Source organism: Anomaloglossus baeobatrachus, chromosome 1 (genome assembly GCF_048569485.1).
Source record: "Anomaloglossus baeobatrachus isolate aAnoBae1 chromosome 1, aAnoBae1.hap1, whole genome shotgun sequence".
NCBI classification, from domain to species: domain Eukaryota; kingdom Metazoa; phylum Chordata; class Amphibia; order Anura; family Aromobatidae; genus Anomaloglossus; species Anomaloglossus baeobatrachus.
The window spans coordinates 800,287,155-800,306,384 of record NC_134353.1 but is presented as its reverse complement, the minus strand read 5'-3'; the positions used below and the strand labels follow the sequence as shown (position 1 = coordinate 800,306,384).

The 19,230-nt window shown below is 45.3% G+C and overlaps 1 protein-coding gene across 1 annotated transcript in view; it reads left to right on the top strand.

The window, feature by feature from the left end:
• Nucleotides 1-19,230, top strand: part of CAMK4 (calcium/calmodulin dependent protein kinase IV) — a 393,072-nt gene that overhangs the window by 324,816 nt on the left and 49,026 nt on the right. Inside the window, exon 7 of the mRNA XM_075341900.1 lies at nt 6,553-6,627. Coding sequence (XP_075198015.1) covers nt 6,553-6,627 — 75 coding nt within the window. The remainder of the gene's footprint in view (nt 1-6,552; nt 6,628-19,230) is intronic.

Below are 19,230 nucleotides of genomic sequence, written 5' to 3'. Positions count from 1 at the left end.
TTTTGGCAAAAAATTGCAATTTCTTGAGCTGCTTCGCCACGTCACGGCAAATCTCATTTGAAGCAGTCCTACACTAAAATATTTTTATAAAATGTGCCATGCGGCCTCACATATAAATAGCAGAACTGCTCTCAGCAGCACTCACCTGGTCTATTGCAGTCCCGTACCCATGACTGAGTCATGGCTGTGGGCGGGACAGGTCCAAGCAAATGCTGCATGAAGTATATATATAGCCTGTGGACAAAGCCTGATGACCCAATGTGAACAGTCACCAAACGCCAAAATCTATACAGATGGAATACATCCCAGATTTCATTTACAATGTGTTTTTGGGTGGTTTCTTGAGGCTTGGTCATCTCCATCGTTCAAATTTGTGGCATGATTCATTTTCCATGTAGATTTCATTCCGTTTTTTTTCTGCCCATATATTTTCCCATCTACAAATGTAAAACGGTACAGAACTTGAAAAATATTTTGCATTAATATATTCAATCACCTTATGATTGACATACGGTATGTCTAAATAATTACTGTTGATGAGCTTTTAAGAGATAGATGTTGGGATTCCTGCCTAGTCAGGAAGTAAAGCCAGGAACATTGACAGCTCTATCTCCTGTCGGTGTGTAGCATTTTCCCTATATTATTACTATGTACAGCTATGTACAGTAGCATAGTGTCGCACATAAACTGTTTGGCATTTGACATAAATATATTGATATTTCTGTTTATACCTATACAGTATCTCCAGTTGTCAAGAAATCCATTTTGTCTTAGAAATAACACCTTTAAGCCTGCTTTACACCATACGATCCAGCATACGATATCGTATGTGATCGTATCCGCCCCAAATCGTATGTGCGGCACGTTCAAGTTGTTGTTCGTGTCGCACAAACGAATAAGCCCCCGTCACACGTACTTACCCGTCCATACGACCTCAATGTGGGCGGCGAACATCCACTTCCTGGAGTGGGAGGGACGCTCGGCGTCACATCAACGTCACGCGGCAGCCGGCCAATAGAAGTGGAGGGGCGGAGATGAGCGGGACGTAAACATCCCGCCCACCTCCTTCCTTCCGCATTGCCGGCGGGAGCCGCAGGACGTAGGTAAGATTTGTTCATCGTTCCCGTAGTGTCACACACTGCGATGTGTGCTATCCCGGGTACGATGAACAACCTGACGTTCAATTTTTAGGAATTGAACGACGTGCATGCGATGAACGTTTTACCGCTCAATCGCAATCGCACGTAGCTGTTACATGCTACAATGTAACTTACGATGCCGGATGTGCGTCACTTACGACGTGACCCCGCCGACACATCGTAAGATATATTGTATCGTGTAAAGCGCCCTTAAGACTCAATTATGTGTCCTAAGTTTCACAGTCATAGTATCATAGTATCATAGTTTTTAAGGTTGAAGGGAGACTCTAAGTCCATCTAGTTCAACCCGTAGCCTAACATGTTGATCCAGAAGAAGGCAAAAAAAACCCAATGTGGCAAACAAGTTACAATGGGGAAAAAAATTCCTTCCTGACAGTCTCATAGCGTTTTACAGATTTTCCTACTAGACTAGCGTAAAGGTCACAATACACATCAAAGAGTAGTAGTGATGGGCAAATATTAAACTATTCGGGTTCAGAATATTCGTCTGGAATATTTTGTACTAATCATGTATTTATCACAAATAATGAATCTAATGGAAGTCAATGGCAAATTTAAATAATTTTCCAGTGGACCCTCCTAGGATGTATGATGGGGCTGTAAAAATGGTGAAATGGATGGAAAAGTTCTGAAATTGAATGGGAACAACATGGAGAAGTTGCCTGATGCATCTCTGAAACACTAGTAATTTCATTTCTGGGAACAATATTTTCAGAGTATTATGCCACTTTGATGTGCAGTTCCCCACCTATTTTTGATAACCAGTGCAGATAAAATAGACAGCTGCATGTCCCAGCTGTGTGCTTTATCTTGGCTGGTAATCAAAATATCAAAAGTAGAGGCTCCCCCAGGCCGTTTTTTTCTTTATTTAAAAAAATGACATGGGCTCCTGCCCATTTTTTGATAACGAGTGCAGATTAAGCAGAAAAATAAGGACTGGTATTCTCAGGCTGGAAAGGTCCATTTTTATTGGGCTCTCCCCAGCCTACAAATAGCAGCCCACGACTGGTGCGGTGGCAATGAAAGTAATATATGGGGTTGATGTCAGCTGTGATTTGTCAAATATTGGCAATGGAGAGGTGTCTATGAGACCCCCTATTACTAACCGTGTAAGTAAACAGAAAACAAAACACACACAGACAAAAATCCTTTATTTTAAATAAACTACAAAAACACACCCTCTTTCACCAATTTGTTAACCCCAAAACACCATAGCAGGTCAGACGTAATCCACACGAAGACCCGTGACAATTCTAGCTACATCTGGAGGCTATGGTGAGCAGTGACATTAGAACATGTGACCACTCACTGCAGCCTCTGGAACACACTGAGAACAGCGTAGGAGCTGCCAGAAGTGACATCAGGTGAACTCGGTGCCGGACTGTGTGACTGCGTGTCATGGTGGCAGTTGGTGGCTCACAGTCCGACAGTCCGACACTAAGTTCACCAGAGGTGACAGCTGGTGGCTCATACAAAGAATACTGTGAGAGCCACCAGAAGTAACCTTAGGTGACCTGAGTGCTGGACTTCCGGACTGCATGTCACAGCTGCAGTGCAGTCTGACAAGTCCGGCACTGAGTTCACCTAGAGGATATTGTGAGAACCACCAGAAATAACCTCAGGTGAACTCAATGCCAGACTTTCAGACTGCACTGCCACTGTTACACGCAGTCCGACACTGAGTGTACCTGAGGTCATGTCTGGTGGCTCTCATAGTACCCTCTGTATGAGCCTCCAGCTGTGACCTCAGGTGAACTAAGTGTTGGAGTGATGGGACTGCGCGTTTACCTGAGGTCACTTTTGGTGGTTCTCATGGTACCCTTTGTGTGAGCCACCAGATGTAACCTCAGGTGAACTCAGTGCCAGACTGTCGGATTTTGCTGCTGTCATGACATGCAGTCACACAGTCCAGCACTGAGTTCACCTGAAGTCACTTCATGCAGCTCCCATGCTGCTCTCAGTGTGTTCATGAGGCCGCAGGGAGCAGTCCCATGTTCCAGTGTCACCGTTCACCATGGCTTCCTGATGTAGCAGAGCCGGAATCATCTTCTGGATTACATTGGACCTGCACCAGTGTTTTGGGGGTTAATAAATTGGTGAAAGAGGATATTTTAAAAAATACTTAAAATAAAGAATTTTTCTGTTTTTCTTTGTTTTTTCTTTTTACTTACAGTGTTGGTAATTGGGGGGGTCTCATAGACACCTTCCCATTACCAACCCAGGGCTTGATGGCAGCTGTGATTTTTGCCACAGCACTAGAACAATTGGGATGAGATACATAAAGTGCTACAATTGGCGCATCTAATGGATGCAACTATTGTGAGGCAACTGCAGGCTTCTATTTTTAGGCTGGAGAGGGCCCAATAACCATGGACATTCCCAGCCTAAGAATACCAGCCTCTTGCTGTCTACTTTACCTGCACTGGTTATCACAAATAGGCAGGGGAACACATGTAATTTTTTTTCACTGCGCGTGCCAATCACAATAATGCTACAGCATTACTGTGATTGGCAGACAATACCCGCATGTTTAGTGGCTGAAGATCAGGCACCAAACATGTGGGGAGGTTACTTCAAACTCGCCGGGCGAATACCAAAATACTCAACGAGCATCGAATATCCTAAATACCTTAATATCCATGCAAGTAACAAATAGTACTGACTCATCACTAAAGAGTAGTCGTCCGACCCCTCCAATTTTAGCAGTATTGGTTGAGTAATATGTATGGGGGCCTCCCAACTCTCCTGTGAGAGAAGGATTAGGTACATTGAATTTCAATACCCTATTCTTTTCCTCTTTCTGCAGAGAAACCTCCATCGGAGTTGTCTCATAGCAGTTTATTTCAACATCTACATGACCCATCCCCATCACTCATGCATGCTTAGCCAAGTATAGAAAGATCTATGAAGTCTTCTGACAATCTGTCAGCAGTGGTCATACTGATAATACTGATAATAGTAAAGGATAAATATCTAATAGCTGTGGAATGCTTTAGGGCTTAGGTAAATAGTGTGGTGAAGATTTATAACATGGTGCTCATAAAATCTAAATTTACGTTTTTACTATTTTGTAAGTATTTTATAAATTCACCTTTGGGTTTCAACACTGCCGAAATCTTTCTTGGCATGCGCTCAATCAGATTCAAGCATGTCTTGACCGAAATCTGATCCAAGGTCTCTTCTACCCATTCCCAATGTTGGTGCATACTGGTCAACTCACTTGGGTATGTATACAGCTTTTTTTTCAACTCTACCCACAAGTGTTCAATTGGCTTGAGGTGTGGGGACTGTGGGGGCCAATCCAGCACCTCTACTTCATTGTCATTGAACCATTTCTCCATCAATTTCTAAGCATACTTTAGGTCATTGTCCTGCTGGAATATGGTGTACGCAATAACTCATCTTGTTGGATACTCACATATACAGTAGCTCAGCACTGAGACCACCATCAATCCTGATCAAGTAGCCAACGCCTTTGGCTGTGAAATAACCCAACATCATCAGGTTTCCTTGACAGTTCCTTCAATTTCTCAATCCCTTAGCCCCTTTTTCCCATATGTCTTCCAGACCCATTTGTCTCCTTCAGAGCCTTGTCTATTGACTTTCATCTCATCGCTCCAAATCACCTGTTTCCACTCTTTTACTGTTCACTTTTCATACTTACTCGCAAACTTGAGCTGACGTTTCTTACAACGATATTGAAGTCGAGGCTTCTTCATATTTTTTTCTGGTCACCATTCCAGACTTGTGTAATGCGTGTCTAATGGTGCTTGCATGATTGTCTGTAATCTCACTATTATGAAGCATACGAGCCACCTCCAGAGCTGTGCTTGTCCTGCCAGAACTGAAAGACTTTGTGATGTGCCGACTTGTTTATTCCGATATTTTACCTGGTCGTCCACCTCTTGGCTTTTGAATGAATGAATGGACTTCATTTCAGATTTTTCCAACTGTCATGGCACTCACATGATGCAGTTTGGCAATTTTCTTGGCCGAGAGACTGCTATCACTGAACTGGATGATGCTGTTTCTCTTTTCTTGGGAAATCTTCTTCATGGCTGCTCCTTGATTCGAACCAGTAATGTTTCATTTGGGAATGAACCTAATAATACACTAAGCAATTAGAAAATTTGAGAACAGGTTGTAATTTGTAGTATACAGGAAGAAAAAAGGTTTTTCAAACACCAGGAGCAAAACAGTAACAATTTAGTGATGTGACTAGAATCTGTATAACAAATCATATGCTAATTAGTTGCAAGTCACATTTATGTATGAGATAGCCAAGATGAAAGATGATTGTCTATAAAATGAAGGTTATCTCACACTGAAAGCTGTAGTAGATGGTGAGATATGGACTTTTTCTTGTCAGTGTAGATGAGATGTGGTATCACGTACCCGTCAAACCCCTTCTTCCCATTTTGATGGAGCTGGGAGAAACTTGAGTGAAAATATCAAAAACTGCAACATTTTGGACTTTTGAAATAGTTTATGCCAGGTTTCTGGCAAAAACACTTTGATGAAATCGGGCCTTTATGCACTACTAGCAGTGTACTAATATAGGGGTAGTAACCATGAAAGGCTTTGTCTATAGAGACCATCTGTCCCCACTCTAGACTACTGACTTTATATTTTGGGTTATGTTAAAGCTATCTGACGGATGCCATGGATGCCACCTCAGTATGTCTTGACCTTTACCTAAAGTCATTGTGTTCTCTTAACGATAGGATATAGGTGATGACAAAGGTCTGGAATATAGCGAAAAGTTAATGTTGGCCATCCTTTCTATTTCCATAAGCTAAGAAAATAACTGGAAAGACAAAAAGTCACAGGTGTCTTACCTACGATGATGGATAAGATAGGGGGTTACTTGGATTTGCTCACCTGAAATGGTTGTGAGAAGTCACAACCACTATAAAAGCTTGAAAACCGCAACTACAGTCCCCATATCAAGTAGTCACAAAGGTAGGAAGTAAGGGTTTTTTTTTATTCTTTTTATTCAACAAGTTTCAGAGATGAAATCTTCTTCTTCAGGTACATCTGTGATCATATACCTGAATAAGGAGATTTTATCTCCGAAACGCATTGAATTAAAAGCTCATCATAAAGGATAAATGTTGTGTTCCAAATTTCTTCATTGGAGCTCGGTGTTAAACCCTTACTTCTTACCTTTCTGAATATTTCCACATGCTGATTTATAAAAAAAAATGTTATCTTATGCAAGGAAGTGCGATGAGATTTTATACTATTGTATATTTCTACAATCCTCTTGCATGGGCATTATTCTTTATTGTATTCGATGTCCTATTTTTTTTATACAACAATGTATTTACTGTAATTGCAGAAAAATATGAAAAACATGTGACAGTAGTCTTGTCTTATTATGATTTTCCAGCTGACTTTGGACTTTCAAAAATTGTGGATGACCAAGTGACAATGAAGACAGTGTGCGGAACCCCAGGCTACTGCGGTGAGTAGAATGCTGCCTACTTTAGCTGCACTGTACTTAATTGTATGTATCTTATAATTATGAATAGTGGACTTGTTAGATTAAAGTATTGTATGTGACTAATAGGATGATATATTATGGGATATACAGTATTACTCCCACGTGCAATAGTAAGCATATCCAGACGTATAAAAGCACTCTTTTATTTGCTTTTCTAGCGCTTTTCTCAAAAGTTGGAGAGACGTATCACAATGTAGGGTCACTTTTTAGACACTTTTGATTCATGAATTATAATATCCCTTTGAAAAATAATGTAATATCTGAAATTGCTTTAGGCAAATTTTTAATTGAAATGTATAACTCATCAAAGCTTTCAGTTATTTAATCACTCAGTGATATTAAATTATTCTTGATTTACCATGCTTATTACAATTCTGACTTGTTACAATAGGCACACATTATTCCAGTCTGGTGCTTTACTTACTATATATGTTACTACTGATATTCCCTCAAAGGATGCTCTCAGGATTGTGACACCAGATGGCGGAGTAATAGTCTGATGAATGTACACACATAATACCGTTTCACATTAGGCTGTGCAGATCTGGCCGGAACGGAAAGGTCAACATTTACAACCAAGAAATGAATATTATTATGTGGGTAAAGAAAGAAACAGATGAGCTGTGTTTATTTTGCATTTGTTTCACATTACAAAACAAGAACTGCAGCATTATAACTTGGATGAAGAGGTTGTTCACCTCTTTTTTTTTTTTTTCACTTCAATGGATATATTTAGAGCAAAAATAGTTTGGATTTTTTTTGTTTAATTAAAAATTGTACATAATTTAATTTTATAGGTTTTGTTTCCATGCACATTCAAATTTTATGTGGTCTGTATTCATAAATGTGTTAAAGGGCACCAATTACCAGGATTTTACTAGATAACCTAAAGCCAGTGCTATACTGGCACCATGCTGATTCTATATATACCTTTAGTTGTCAGATAGGATGTATAGTTTTTGAAACACAAGTGTGGCGCCCTGGACAAGCCAGGGGCCACAGGTGTCAACACACACACACCCCCACCCCCAGCAGTTTCACAGCAGACATCCCCAGTGAAACTTGATTCCTTTCCTCGGGATCAGACTGACACACCAGGTGGGCGGAGTCAGGAGATGGAGACGCCCACCCAGGAGTTAGCTGGCCTGAGGCAGGAAAACAAGCCCAGACAATTCTAGGAGAGGAAGAGAGGAGGTCTGCAGAGAGGCAGACGCAGACTGGGGCCTAGGATTGGAGCCTAGGGCCCTCGTGCAGCAGAGAGTCAGGCAGACGGTAGTGGCCGTCTGCAGGTAGCCGGGGAGACAGCTGGTGGAACCGTAGGTAGCCGGGGCTGGGCGGTGGCCCACCGGTACTGAACCGGGGAGCCAGCTGGAAGCCGGAGCGCAGAGGAACGTGCACGGAGGTGGAAGAAAGGACTTACACCACCAAACTGGGTCAGGGGAGAAACAACAACCGCAGCCGTCTGTGGGCACCCGTTCATCCAGCCGAGTGTTTTACCAAGGACTGTGTCGTGATTACTGGCTGAGTGAGTACCCCGTGCCGTGCGGCACAGCGCTGCCCCTGCGACCCTGCACCTCGCCAGGCCCCATAACTCGCCTGCTACCCATCCACCTACCTCACCGGGCCCCGGGACAACCAACCCCCTACCCACGGAGGGGAGAACTAACATCTAGCTGCTCCCTGTCATTGCTCCCAGGATTCCCGTCCAGAGCAGCGGTGGTGTACCAAAAATCACCACAACCGTGGGTGGCGTCACGGACAATCTCACTTACCAAACCCCCTTTTACTGTGGAGCCTGGGATCACAGACCGGGTCACGCCACCGTGATACCCACAGAAGTGACCTCGTGGCCCGGATCTGAGTACCCCCCTTATCCCAGGGCGACACACTTGGCGTCACGAACAGGATCTTACCGCTCTGCCGTCTGGTAGAGGTGCGCCTTGTTACCGCCGGAGGTGTCCGGCCGGAAAATTTCAGAAGCCGCCATCTTTGGCCTGAAAATTTCCCGCTCGAGCGTCTTCCCCGAGCAGGAAAGGCGCGAAAGTGGAGCCCCGCCCCCTGAAGAAGGAAGTGCTAAAAAGAGGCTAAGGGGGACGGGATGGCGTCCGGCCGCATGTGAACCGCGGCTGTGGAAGCAGGGATGCCAGGATTCTGCCAGTGTTTGGTTCCTGGAACACCGCTGCACGAGATGTCCCGTCCGTCCGGCACCGCTGAAACCTCAGTGCCCGCGGCCAACGCCCCGACCGACCCGTTACCCCTGTCACCGGTAGTGGAGCTCGCAGCGTCTGTGAGGGAGGGCCCAGGCCTTACCATCGTCACCGCCCTGCCACCGGTCCCGGCTTCCATCCCAGCCGCACCGCCGATGACGATGGCCCCGGCAGTCCGCCCGGCCGCAACAGAGATGACGACGGCTCCGGCAGTCCGCCCGGCCGCAACGGCAGCGAAACACCTATCCCGTTAACTATCTGGGCAGTCTGGTTCTGGACTGGGGTCAAGGGGTGCTGCCCACTTCTTAGGGGCAGCATCAGGGCCAGGTTGTTTGGGTGGGTGACTGAAGGACCCGTTCCACTGTTATTATTAAAAGTGTTTGATTACTGTTGCAACGTTAAAGTAATGTGCATCCCGTTGTGGGAAGATTGAAAATGCTTGTGTTTAATGTTTTAATCTTTTGCAGTTTAAAAAAAACAAAAATAAAACCGGTGATGGACGGGCAGCCCGAGGACGGTCTGCATTTTGCTAAGGGGGAATGTGGCGCCCTGGACAAGCCAGGGGCCACAGGTAACAACACACACACACCCACCCCCAGCAGTTTCACAGCAGACATCCCCAGTGAAACTTGATTCCTTTCCTCGGGCTCAGACTGACACACCAGGTGGGTGGAGTCAGGAGATGGAGACGCCCACCCAGGAGTTAGCTGGCCTGAGGCAGGAAAACAAGCCCAGACAAGTCTAGGAGAGGAAGAGAGGAGGTCTGCAGAGAGGCAGACGCAGACTGGGGCCTAGGATTGGAGCCTAGGGCCCTCGTGTAGCAGAGAGTCAGGCAGACGGTAGTGGCCGTCTGCAGGGAGCCGGGGAGACAGCTGGTGGAACCGTAGGTAGGCGGGGCTGGGCGGTGGCCCACCAGGACTGAACCGGGGAGCCAGCTGGAAGCCGGAGCGCAGGAGGAGCGTGCACGGAGGTGGAAGAAAGGACTTACACCACCAAACTGGGTCAGGGGAGAAACAACAACCGCAGCCGTCTGTGGGCACCCGTCCATCCAGCCGAGTGTTTTACCAAGGACTGTGTCGTGATTACTGGCTGAGTGAGTACCCCGTGCCGTGCGGCACAGCGCTGCCCCTGCGACCCTGCACCTCGCCAGGCCCCATAACCCGCCTGCTACCCATCCACCTACCTCACCGGGCCCCGGGACAACCAACCCCCTACCCACGGAGGGGAGAACTAACATCTAGCTGCTCCCTGTCATCGCTCCCAGGATCCCCGTCCAGAGCAGCGGTGGCGTACCAAAAATCACCACAACCGTGGGTGGCGTCACGGACAATCTCCCTTACCAAACCCCCTTTTACTGTGGAGCCTGGGATCACAGACCGGGTCACGCCACCGTGATACCCACAGAAGTGACCTCGTGGCCCGGATCTGAGTAGCCCCCTTATCCCAGGGCAACACACAAGCAAGTAAAGATTATAAAATGAACAGTTTTTTGATTGGCAGCAGCAGCTGATAACTGTGGTGGGGTTTGATTGTGATTCCTGCCCCCCTGCCTGTTGTTCCTCCCCCTATCTATTATTTATGCTAATTCCATTATAGAAGGTTGTGGCTATAAATATTGGTAGCTAGAAGGACCTTGCTGACGTCATATCCATGTGACCAGAAGGGGTGGGGCCTTAGCAACCAGAAAAATAATGTTGCTTCCTGGTATCAGCTATGTTGGCTAAGGCCCCGCACCTTCTGGTCACATGGGTATGATCAGGGCCGCCATCAGAGCATTAAAACCATGACTGGTGTGCCGGGCCCAGTGAAGAGGGGGGGCTTGGGGTAATTACATAGCTTTATGAAGCCTCGGCCCCCCTTCTTCACTGGGCCCCAGTCACAGCCGCAGCAGAGGGGCCCGGCAGTGCTGCTTCAGCCACTGCACACACGGCTAATTTAATTGAGAAACCTTTCTAAGGCATCACATGCAAATTAGCCATGTAGCCGGAGGCAAGGTGAGTGGAGCAGAGCAGGGAGGCGGCGCGTCATCCCGCAGCCCAGCATGAGGAGATTATCACTCTGCAACCACATCACAGTGCTGTGGGCAATGCGGAGGTGGTGAGGATGCGGCATCCGGAAGGGAAAGGTAGGTGCTCCTTGAGCTGAAGATCCCCGAGGGTGGTGGGGGGGCCATTATACCAGAATGTGCCCAGGAAGGGGGATATATACACACATCAGGAAGGGCCCTGGAAGTTTATATATACAAGAAGGAGGACATATATACCAAGAAGGAGACAAAACCAGGGTGGGGACATTACGTCAGAATGTGCCCAGGAGGGGGATATATATACACCAGGAGGGGCCCTGAAAGTGGACATATATACAAAAAGGAGGACATACTGTATATACAATGAAGGGTTTAAAAACCAGGATAGGAACATAAATACCAGAATGTGCCCAGGAGGGTGATATATACTGTATACACCAGTAGGGATATATATACAAGGGGATATATATATATATGTATATATATATATATACAAGAAGGGGATATATATACAAGAAAGAGGACATATATACCAGGAAGGGGACAAAAACTAGGATGGGGACATATATAGCAGAATGTGCATATGGACATTGTCTAACTGCTTTGATATGCCCTGCTCATCAGTGTGGGAGCCTCAAAAGGGACATAGGACACCAGAGAGGGCATCATATTTCATGTGGAGGAATTTATTATGTGTGGGAGAACATCAAGGGGGACATATATATATATATATATATATATATATATACATATGTATATATATAGATATATATATATATATATATAATAGATATATATATATATATATATATATATATATATATATTTATACCAGGATGGGGACAAATGTCACACTAGCTTTCTGGGTCCCCAATGTGGAGTGTACGAATAAATACATAATTGGATAAAATAGTACAGGGCCCCCCCATATTTTGATACTCAGCACAGATAAAGCATATGGCTACAGGCTGCAGCCCCCAGCTGTGTGCACTATTTTGGCTGTGTATCAAAATATGAGGGTCCCCATGTGTTTTTTTATTACTTACATAAGTAATTTTAAAAAAGTTGTGGTCAATTTTGATACCGAGTCAAGATAAAAAGGACAGCTGGAGGCTGGTATTCCAAGGCTGGGGAGACCCATAGTTTTTGCACCCTCCTTAGCCTAAAAATAGCAGAATGCAGCCGCCCAAAAATTGGCTCATCTATTTTCTTTTTTTTCCATTTATGTAGCCACATGAGTTGTACTTTTGAATGACACCATTCATTGTGCCCTATAGTGTACTGAAAATGAGGGAAAAATTCCAAGTACGGTGAAATTGCAAAAAAAAAAGTTCAATTCCACAATTGTTTTTGGGGATTTTTATTTACTGTGTTCACAAACATGTATAATTTTACTTTTAGCTAAGTTAAAAAAATCAGAAGTTTCTAAAATCAAAAATGCACTTTTGGCAACATTTTCCGAGATCCATAGTGTTCTCATTTTTTGGGATCTGGGGTTCATTGATGGCTTATTTTTGCATCTCAAAGTAACATTTTTAATTATAGCATATTTATGGCAGATGTAATGTTTTGATCACTTGCTTTTCCTTTTAATATAATGTTGCAGCGACCAAAAAAACACAATTGTGGTGTTTTGATTTTTTTTTACTACACCCTTTGCTGACCAGATTAATTGATTTTATATTTTGATAAGGTGGGTATTTCTAAACACGTTAATACCAAATATATGGGGGGGGATATTATTGTTTTATTTCAATGGAGTTAAACTGGGGTGATTTGAACTTTCATTTTATTTTTTTCATATTTTAAAAAAAAAAAAAAAAAATACTTTTACAGTTTTTATAGATTTTAATAGTCCCTCTAGGGTGACTTTATGCCTGCACTGCTGAGTCATGACAACGACAAGGGTCATCATCTGACCCTACGCTCTTATGGCAACCAACCCATTGGTGCCCCGTGATCACATCAAACTTTGACAGCATGAGCTAACTCGCGCTGGCGGGGATTGCGCTGTTACCCTCTGCCAGCGCTCCCATGATGTGATCTAAGGGGTTAACAGGTGCAGGTGTATCCGAATTCCACCCACGCCTGATAACTGCATGTGTCTATATAAATCTTTGGTCGTGAAGGGGTTAAAAAAACAACCCACACTCTTTCTCCAATTTATTTACTTACAAAACACCCCTGCAGGTCTGACTTAATTCATACCACAACGTCCCACTATGATCCTGGCTCTGCTACATATGAGATTGCATTGTGACCGTGCACTCTGGTCTCAGGGACAGACACACTGATGGAACCGCAGCTGTGAGTGGTAACATCAGTGAGTTCATCTGATGTTACGGCTGGGGTTCCCACGATACCTCAGCTGTGACCACAGGTGAAACCACCTCAGGTGAACTCATTGAACTCAGTGACTTTGCCTCAAGTGAACTCATTGAAGCTAAAGCCGGATTACCGGATAAGGCAATGTGCACACTTTGAGTATTTTGTTGCAGACATTCCTGCAGCAAATCTGCATCTCTTGGCAGAAAACAGCACCAAAACCACATAAAAGGTGCATGCAGTTTTGGTGCATTTTTCTGCCATGAGATGCAGATTTGGTGAGAAATGCACCGACCTGTAACTAAATAAATCTCCTAATCCGGTAATCCGGCATTGATTTCAATGAGTTTCCACGGTAACCCAGCTGTGACCTCAGATGAACTGACCTCAAGTGAACTCAATAAACTCAGCTGAGTCAAGTTCACTTAGTTAACTGCATCTCCTGGCAAATTACATACCACAATCGCATCAAAACCGTTTTTCTGCCAGGAGATGCAATGAACTTACCTCAGGTGAACTTAGTTGCGGATTACCAGGTTGGGCTGTGTGTGTACATTGAGTATTTAATTGCAAAAATGTCTGCACCAAATCTGCAACTCCTGGCAGAAAAACACCAAAAATGTGTCATCAAGCCCGAAGTTAGTAATGGGGAGCAGTCCATTAGACCCCCAATTACTAAGCCTTTAAGTCAGAAGAAATAAATACAAAATACAGAGAAAAAAAACTTTTATTTAAAATAAAACGCCCTCTTTCTCCAATTTATTAACCCCCCCCCCCAAAAACCCTGCAGGTCCGATGTCATCCACAGAAACGACATCCCACAACGATTCTGGCTCTGCTACATCTTAGGTTGCAGTGCAGTATCACATTAGGAAACATGACCGCGCACTGTGGTGTCAGGAACACACTGATGGAGCTGCAGATGTAAGAACAGTGACGTCAGTGAGTTCACCTGATGTCACAGTTGGGGTTCCCGTGCATTCAATCAGTTTATCTCAGGTCTGTTCACCTGAGGTCATAGTTGGGGTACCATGGGAAGTCACAGGCTAATGGCAGAAGATATAAGACCTACAAAAGAATACTGAAACTCATATTCAAAACAATAATTTTTATTATTGAAAATTGTTAAAAAATTATAGAAAGTAATAAAAGGTAGGGGGGAGGAAAGGGGACGAGAAAAAGAGCAGTGAAAATTTTATCCTGAATTGATCACCCAGTAATTGTAAAGGGAATTTATGTTAATACAGTACATGGATTAAGGAGTGGAATTCTTAATACAGGTAAAATACTGTGGGTTGAGTCAGATTCCAATGTGAAATATTTACCTAATACATATCAGATATTAAATTGGTACAAAGTTGCTGTTAATTCCATATAGAGCCTGAATCAGACCACATGTGTAGCTCCGGTGCAGTAGTCCTCACCACAGAGAATGAAGTAAACATTTGACTGAGTATAAAGTGCTTAGTGCTCCTTATTGGACCTCAAATCCCTGTAGGACAGACAACTCATAACTCAGTTTTTTATCACTGTATTCTCATGAAAATGAGCTACAATTTAGTTAGGACCACTCTAGTATAGGTTGCACATAAAATGCAAAAGTCCATGTAACTAAAGTGCAATTTTACCATCTTTCTTTGCACCTGTGGATGTCTCCATTTAATGGAGGTCTTGCTGCATCCTGGCAGTGCATTAGTCTTTTTGGCCTTGGGCAATTTACATCTTCTGCCATTAGTCTGTGAGTTTTTGCTTAAGTTTTGGAGGATTTTTATTCCTCTTTTTGGTGTTTTTTTATATTGGTACCATGGGAACCTCACCTGTGACTTCAGGTGAACTCATTGAACTTAATACTGAATTATCAGATTTGGCTATGTCCACAATTCAAATGCAAAAAGGGCGGTAATCCGGGTGCTGCACAGATCCAACCACACACCACTAGGAGGTTTATCACTTTAAACGCACAACGCGTTTCCAGGACGGAACGTCTCCTTCATCAGGTGCGCTAACTAGGCAGTGTTTGATCAGCCTTATATACATATGCTAATAATCCATAATAAAATAACTAACAACAATAAAACAATCTATATTACCAGTTTTCAATCATTGACAACTGGGGAGATTTTCACTATTAAACAACATTTAGACTGCAAATCGTCCTATGTAGTCTATTTATTAGAATGCAGCTGCAGTATTCAATACATTCGTCAAACCATTCAACCTATGCACAGCAGGCTAAATAAGAATTGGCATAATATCAGGTAAGGTCTACTGGAGCATAGTGTCTCTAACCACTACCTTCTAAACACCAGAAAAATCCAGAAGGGTTGCGGCTCACCATCTTAGAGCATATTGCGATCGATGTGACAGATCGGTACAGGAGATTGATAAACAGGGAATCTTACTTGATCTTTAAAATGGCTACACTGACCCCTGAGGGTCTTAACATCAGTATTGAGCTCACTAAATAACCAGTAGTAAACTAAGTAGTTAGCGCATAAATCCAGTAAGCTTTGACTAGGGCCACCACTCCTCACGTTCTAATTTTATCCGTATTTGGGGAAGAAAAATGAGGAAGGTAGCTTTATAGAATAAAATTAATAGTAAAATAGACAAAACATATTAATGAATGATAACATTGAAATAAAAAAAGAAACCTTTAAAATAAATTATTGTAATTATCATCAGTGAATTCACCAAAGAACTAAATAAAAGATCATTGTCCCATTCCATTTTTTTTTTAATATATCGTGTGTTACAAAATTCTTTTATGAAATTCATTTTAAAATTATTCAAATATTTTAATAAGGGGATATTTGGAATGTATGCATCACAATACTTATTAGTTCCCCCTATATATTTGGTTTTAATAATTTTCTGTCTATCTATGTATTAGGATCATTTCCTGATGCAACGGTACACAATTGTGTGGCTTTTTTTATGTCAGTATTTATTACATATGTATGGGAGTATTTTTTTATCTCTGTATTGTGGTAATATACATTGTTTTATTGTTGTTAGTTATTTAATTATGGATTACTAGAAGGTGGCCCGATTCTACGCATCGGGTATTCTAGAATTTACGTATTGTGTAGTTCATGTATGATTTTTGTTATATATATATATAGAGAGATGTTGTTGTGTGTAGTTACCAAGTGTTTGTGTAGGCGCTGTACATGTTCTGGGTGTTGTCTGGGTGTGACGGGGGGTGAGAGCGGTGTTGTATGTGTGTTGCGTGTGTTGCGTTGTTTGTGGAGCGCTGTGTGTCTGTAGCGTTGTGTGTGTGTGTTGCGCGGTTTGTGTGTGTGTGGTGTGTTTTGGGGGGAGGTATGTTTTGTGCAATGTGTGTGTTGTGCGGTATGTGCGTATATTTGTGTGTGCCGCGGTGTTTGTGTGTTGCGTGTTGTGTGTGTGCAGCGTTGTCTGTGTGTGTGGGTGTCTGTGTAGGGCAGTTGTTTGTGGTTCCCAGTGTGTGTGTGTGTGTGTGGTGTGTTGTGCAGTGCGCGCGCGTGTGTGTGTGTGTGTGTGTGCATCAGCCTCTCTTCTCTCAGCCTACCTCTCCCAGCCTCCCTCCTCCCAGCCTCCCTCAGCATCAGCCTCCCTCTCCCAGCCTCCCCAAGCATCAGCCTCCACCAGCATCAGCCTCTCTCCTTCCAGCCTCCCCCAGCATCAGCCTCCGACAGCATCAGCCTCCCTCTCCCAGCCTTCCCCAGGATCAGCCTCTCTCCTCCCAGCCTCCGTCCTCCCAGCCTTCCCCAGCATCAGCTTTCCCCTCCCAGCCTCCCCCAGCATCAGCCTTCCCCAGCATCAGCCTCTCTCCTCCCAGCCTCAGCCTCTCTCCTTCCAGCCTCCCCCAGCATCAGCCTCTCTCCTTCCAGCTTCCCTCAGCATCAGCCTCCCCTTCCCAGCCTTCCCCAGGATCAGCCTCTCTCCTCCCAGCCTCCTTCCTCCCAGCCTCCCCCTCCCAGCCTCCCTCAGCATCAGCCTTCCGCTCCCAGTTTCCCCCAGCATCAGCCTCCCCATGCATCAGCCTCCACCAGCATCAGCCTCTCTCCTTCCAGCCTCCCCCAGCATCAGCCTCCCCTTCCCAGCCTTCCCCAGGATCAGCCTCTCTCCTCCCAGCCTCCTTCCTCCCAGCCTCCCTCAGCATCAGCCTTCCGCTCCCAGTCTCCCCCAGCATCAGCCTCCCCAAGCATCAGCCTCCACCAGCATCAGCCTCTCTCCTTCCAGCCTCCCCCAGCATCAGCCTCTCTCCTTCCAGCCTCCCTCAGCATCAGCCTCCCGTTCCCAGCCTTCACCAGGATCAGCCTCTCTCCTCCCAGCCTCCTTCCTCCCAGCCTCCCTCAGCATCAGCCTTCCCCTCCCAGTCTCCCCCAGCATCAGCCTCCCCAAGCATCAGCCTCCACCAGCATTAGCCTCTCTCCTTCCAGCCTCCCCCAGCATCAGCCTCCCCAAGCATCAGCCTCCACCAGCATCAGCGTCCCTCGTCCCAGCCTCCCCCTCCCAGCCTCCCCCAGCATCAGCCTCTCTCCTCCCAGCCTTCCCCATGATCAGCCTCTCTGCTCCCAGCCTCCTCCAGCACGCCGTGCTCCTCTGCCGACACTCACACACCCGATCGCATCCACTCACACACACCCGATCGCATCCACTCACACACACCCGATCGCATCCACTCACACACCCGATCGCATCCACTCACACACACCCGATCGCATCCACTCACACACACCCGATCGCATACACTCACACACACAGACACTGACGATATCGCACATACGCGCTTATACTCACAACATCCGGGGATATCACATGCTTCTGGCCATGTGATCCTCCCGCAGGTCCTGGAAGCTCACAACAGCACAGTACCGCCGCCGAGAAGCAAGCGATATCCCAGGATGTTGTGAGTATGTGGATGGGATGTGATGTGTGAGGTGTGTGTGATCTGATTTGTGTGTGTATGTGTGTGTGTGTGCGCTGTTATGTGTCTGTATTTTCCGCCGCTGCAGGACCTTGATGTGTGGATGCGATGTGATGTGTGTGTGAGGTGTGTGTGAGAGTGAGTGGGAGCCGGTGTACACTGGTAACTATGATACACATCGGGTAACTAAGGGACCTTAGTTACCCGATGTGTATAATGGTTACCAGCTTTCACGGCCTCCGTCAAGATGCCAGCATCGCAAGGTTATGTGTGGCGCTGCCGGGATCCTGACGGAGCCGGTGTAGAAGCAAGCGATATCCCAGGATGTTGTGAGTGTGTGGATGTGATGTGTGAGAGTGAGTGTGAGAGTGAGTGTGAGAGTGAGTGTGATCTGATGTGTGTGTGTACTCACCTGGGAGTCGCGGCTCCGTGTCAGTTGGGCCAGAGCGAGCGTGCATTGCGTGAGGGGGGCGGGGCCTGCAGAGAGCCGGGGCGAGAGGCCAATCCGTGTGGGGGGGCGGGGCCATGGCGAGCCCAGCGGCCAATCAGCTTTGTGTCACCGTAAGGACACAATTTCGGAGCATGACAGACAGACAGATAGACAGACAGACAGACAGACAGAATAAGGCAATTATATATATAGATTAGCATATAATATAAGGCAGATGAAACACTGTCTAGTTAGTGTACCTGATGAAGGAGACGTACCATCCCGGAAACGCGTTGTGCGATTAAAGTGTTAAACCTCCTGGTCGGTGTAGTTGGATCTGTACAGGATTACAGCCCTTTTTGCATTTGAATTGTGGATCTACTCAGCTCCCGGGGAGGGAGCAGGCGGCTGGTGCAGCAGCGCGATCTAGGAACCAGTAAGCCGACAGACGGGGGTAGGTTTCCAACATAGCGGATGACTGCGGCAGTGAGGACCTCAGGCTGAATTTTTCCCCTTGTGGTGAATCCTTTATATGCGCACCACGGTGTTGTCCCTCCAGCACAACAATACAAGGTGAGTGCAATCGATACTGCATTCATCACTAATTCGCTGATAGATTCACACAGAAGCTTTCTTTGTAGATTTGGCTATGTGCACATGT